The sequence below is a fragment of the Arachis ipaensis genome, chromosome B04 (assembly GCF_000816755.2).
Source record: "Arachis ipaensis cultivar K30076 chromosome B04, Araip1.1, whole genome shotgun sequence".
Classification (NCBI taxonomy): Eukaryota; Viridiplantae; Streptophyta; class Magnoliopsida; order Fabales; family Fabaceae; genus Arachis; species Arachis ipaensis.
Window position 1 is genome coordinate 45,294,649 of NC_029788.2, and position 3,720 is coordinate 45,298,368.

Here is a 3,720-nt window from a genome sequence, read left to right on the forward strand (position 1 = left end):
CATTCTCCCCCTCAACCAGTGCAAATACAATAGGCAGAATAATGGAGTTCCCATCCTGGGCAATCGCGACGAGCAACGTTCCCCCATACTTGCCATACAGATGGGTGCCATCAATATTGACCAAGGGCTTGCAATGACGGAATGCTTTGATACATGGTGGAAACGTCCAAAACAGTCAGTGAAAATAAGCTTGCGACTCATCCACCTGTCCCCTAACTCGAACAGGGCTGGTCCTAAGGATTGCAACAGTACCAGGCATCATCAGCTGAACTCCTAACACCCACCTAGAGAGCTCGTTGTACGACTCATTCCAATTACCATAGATATGGCCAACCGCCTTCTGCTTCGCCAACGACACTCTCCTGTACGTCGGCCTAAACCCAAAGTTTGTGGCCGTCGCATTAAGTAGCACCTTGATGCTGACGGATGCATCAGCCCTAACCATTGGCATGATGAATGCTGAAATCACATGATAATCCAAACTCCTGTGGTCACTGGAGATGGATGTCGCCAGACACGTATGTGGTCCGTTGTACCGTTTGACCTCCCAAATGCCCTTGCGCTGCCGGAGACTAAGACGAATCAACCATGTGCACCCATTCCCAAACTCAAAACACTTCCCAACATACCGGCGATAGTCAGACTCCACCACCTTGTACTGAACCCCGCGTCGGATGCTGTACATCTTCACACTTAACACAGCCTCATCTTTATCCTGAAATTGCTAACCAACCTGAAACTCTATCAGACCTGCAGACCCTTCGGCATTTCTAGCACCAAATTCAGCAGGCTCCCTAAGAACCCCCTCCTGCCTCATGGCATCCAAGTCCAACGGTGAAAAGTGCGAAGGGTACTGCTGTGTCCCAGAGCTAGAACCACGTCCCGTCCCAGCAGGCTCACTCGCTCCAATATCATTGCCGCTATCATCAGCAATGATATCCGGCTCCACATCATCATCGTTTGGATCATCCAACAATGCATCTCCAAGAGCAACCGGTGCAGCACACTGTAAAGAGGTCGGCACAAAATCCCCTACTCCAACCTCGCCGCCTCCACTATAGTTGAGATCAACAGCGAATGAAGGGGACGCGACAGGCTGGACCGGAGGTTCATACATAGGAACGGAGGAAGATGCACCAACAGGTCTGGAGCTAGAATCGGCTACCGTGCCTACAGTGGGGGTATTCTGGTTCGAACCCCCAGAGCTAGATACCACGTCAACCAACTTCGCCAACAGTTCAGGTGTCCTAACTTCGAGAAACTGCCGGCAACAATGAAACATGACCTGCAAGTCCTCGTCACTCCCGATTGTGAAACAATCATACTTCACGATTTCTTGCAGCACGGAGATTGAAATGCGATAGAAAAACTTCTTAACCCGTTTCACTCCCTGCAGACCAAGTTTCTGTAGCACATAATTAACAAGGTCATCGTAGCTCGTCGTAGGCCTTAGGAAAATACTTAGAGGATCCTTATTGGTGAACATCACACCAGATAGTGTTTTCCTCTTAATCAATCTTTTGTGGTGAACCAACACTACAAAACTCTCATCACCAGCCATTTTCCCACTCTAATAAGATCAATTCACGTTCACACCATATATATACACTTCTGGGCCTTTATAATTCGAACTAGCCTAATTCGAACTATGCATTGTGTAATTCGAAACAGCCTGTTTCGAATTACTTGGGATTGCGTGTTGAGGAGTAATTCGAATCACCCTGATTCGAATTACTGTGTGTGTGTAATTCGAATCAGGTTGATTCGAATTAGTGTGTGTACGCATTTGTGTATAATTCAAATGACTTTGATTCGAATTATGTGAAAATGGAGTTTGAATTTAGGTGGTTCAAATTACATAAAAACATGCATTGGTTGATTTATGAACTAGATTTTGGTTTGACGGATTTATGTAAAAATTTCTCAACTTGCCTTAATTGAGTGTTTTACCCTAATTATTATCTCTCTTGTTTTTTTTCTAAGAGAGGTTATATACACTTTCTCATCATGTATTGATTTATCTGCAATGGACAAAGTCTTTTTCTATTGACATGATGGGAATTAGTTACTCACAAATCGAAAATATAGATGCTTTGGAGACTTTGGAGTTGCTCTATACAGTCTTTATTTGTTGCATGGTTTAAGGGAGAATTTTTGCATAAAGTAGATTAGTTGGTGATGTGATGTTTTGCTTATAGATACCAAGACATAACTTCTGTATGAATTTGGTTTTATTATAGTATCGATTTCGGACTGATGTGCCTGAGTATGCTGGGAAAAAATAAAAAGATAAAAGAAAAAAGCTAAGAAAAAGATGAAGAAAAGGAGAAGTTGGAGGAAAGAATAGACTATTTTGAGTCATTAGAGTAATTTTGCTTTTATATTGATCAAATTTTATCTTTGAAATATGTTTATGCTTTGTGATATCTAACAAATATTAGTTTATTTGAAAACACGTCAAAATAAATTAATAAAGTCCAATTTTAATATATGTTTAATCGGGTTTTGTTAAAAGTTAACAAATAAAAAAATTAGAATGAATCATATACATACCATTTAACAATGTATCCTACTTATTTTGGTCAAAATATAAATATTTTTGTATTTTAACGAGAAAACTTAAATTTGAATTTTACAAATGAAAAAAAAAATTGATCAGAATAATAGGTGTAACTGCCATTTTAATAAAAGATTTAGAATTCAAATTTTAGAAATAAAAAATAGATTTATTAAAAGATTATTGTTTTTTATGTAGAATTTTAACCATACTAAATTAAATAATCATACTAGATGTATACTAAAATCAGTTATTAAATTTAAAGGTAAAGTATATTTTTTATCTTTTAAATTTGTCAAAAATTTTAAAAATATCTTTAAATTTTATTTTGTTTTAATTTTGTCTTTGAAATTTTTTATTTGTATCAAATATATCTCTGACAGCTAAATTGAATGATATGTCTGATTTGCTTATGTTAAAGGTTGTTCTTGTGAAATTATTGCTAAATTCATTCTAATTTTTTTAAAAAATTAGCCATCAGGTATATATTTAACGCAAATTAAAAAATTTTTTAGACAAAATTAAAATAAAATAAAATTTAAAAATATTTTTAAAATTTTTAACACCATCTATCTCACAACAGCTAAAATTATATATTTGGTGCATCATTTTTATATACACTTGGTTGAGACTGTGCTATTTATACTTATCCATATGATTCAATATTGTTTCAAAAACAAGCTATCGCTAATTGGGTAGATAGGGGAATAAAATAATTATGCCATCATTTTTATATCATAGAGCACATCACATTTTCCTCGCCCACCACTTTATACAAAAACATTATAAAATTTTCACATTGATCTGGTTTTAACGGAATCCATTTACCTAACTTGATCCACATTATATGAAATGAAAAACAACCAAGTTTACAGATCAGTCAAAGGAGCGTGCATCCTACATTTAAGATGGCACATGTAAAGTTTTTTATTTTCTATTTTTATTTTCCCCTCACCGTAATCTTTATAATAAAGTCAATATTTTTTTAAGATACTTGTAATATAGTTATTGTTAATTACTGAATTATTTTTCTTTATGTATCATAATTAAGTGTTTGTTTGAGTATTATTATTTTGATAAAAAAAGATTTTTTTTTTATTTTTAGTGTATTTGACAAATTTTTAGTAGTAAAAGTAAAAATATTAGAAAAAAAAATTTTTTTT

At 35.3% G+C, this 3,720-nt stretch overlaps 1 protein-coding gene across 1 annotated transcript in view; it reads right to left on the bottom strand.

Moving 5' to 3' along the window:
- Positions 1–1,561, bottom strand: part of LOC107636456 — a 2,163-nt gene extending 602 nt beyond the window's left edge. Inside the window, exons 1-3 of the mRNA XM_016339962.1 lie at positions 734–1,561; positions 630–685; positions 206–437 (exon numbers count right to left, since the gene is read on the bottom strand). Of these exons, the coding sequence (XP_016195448.1) occupies positions 206–437; positions 630–685; positions 734–1,561 (1,116 nt within the window). The remainder of the gene's footprint in view (positions 1–205; positions 438–629; positions 686–733) is intronic.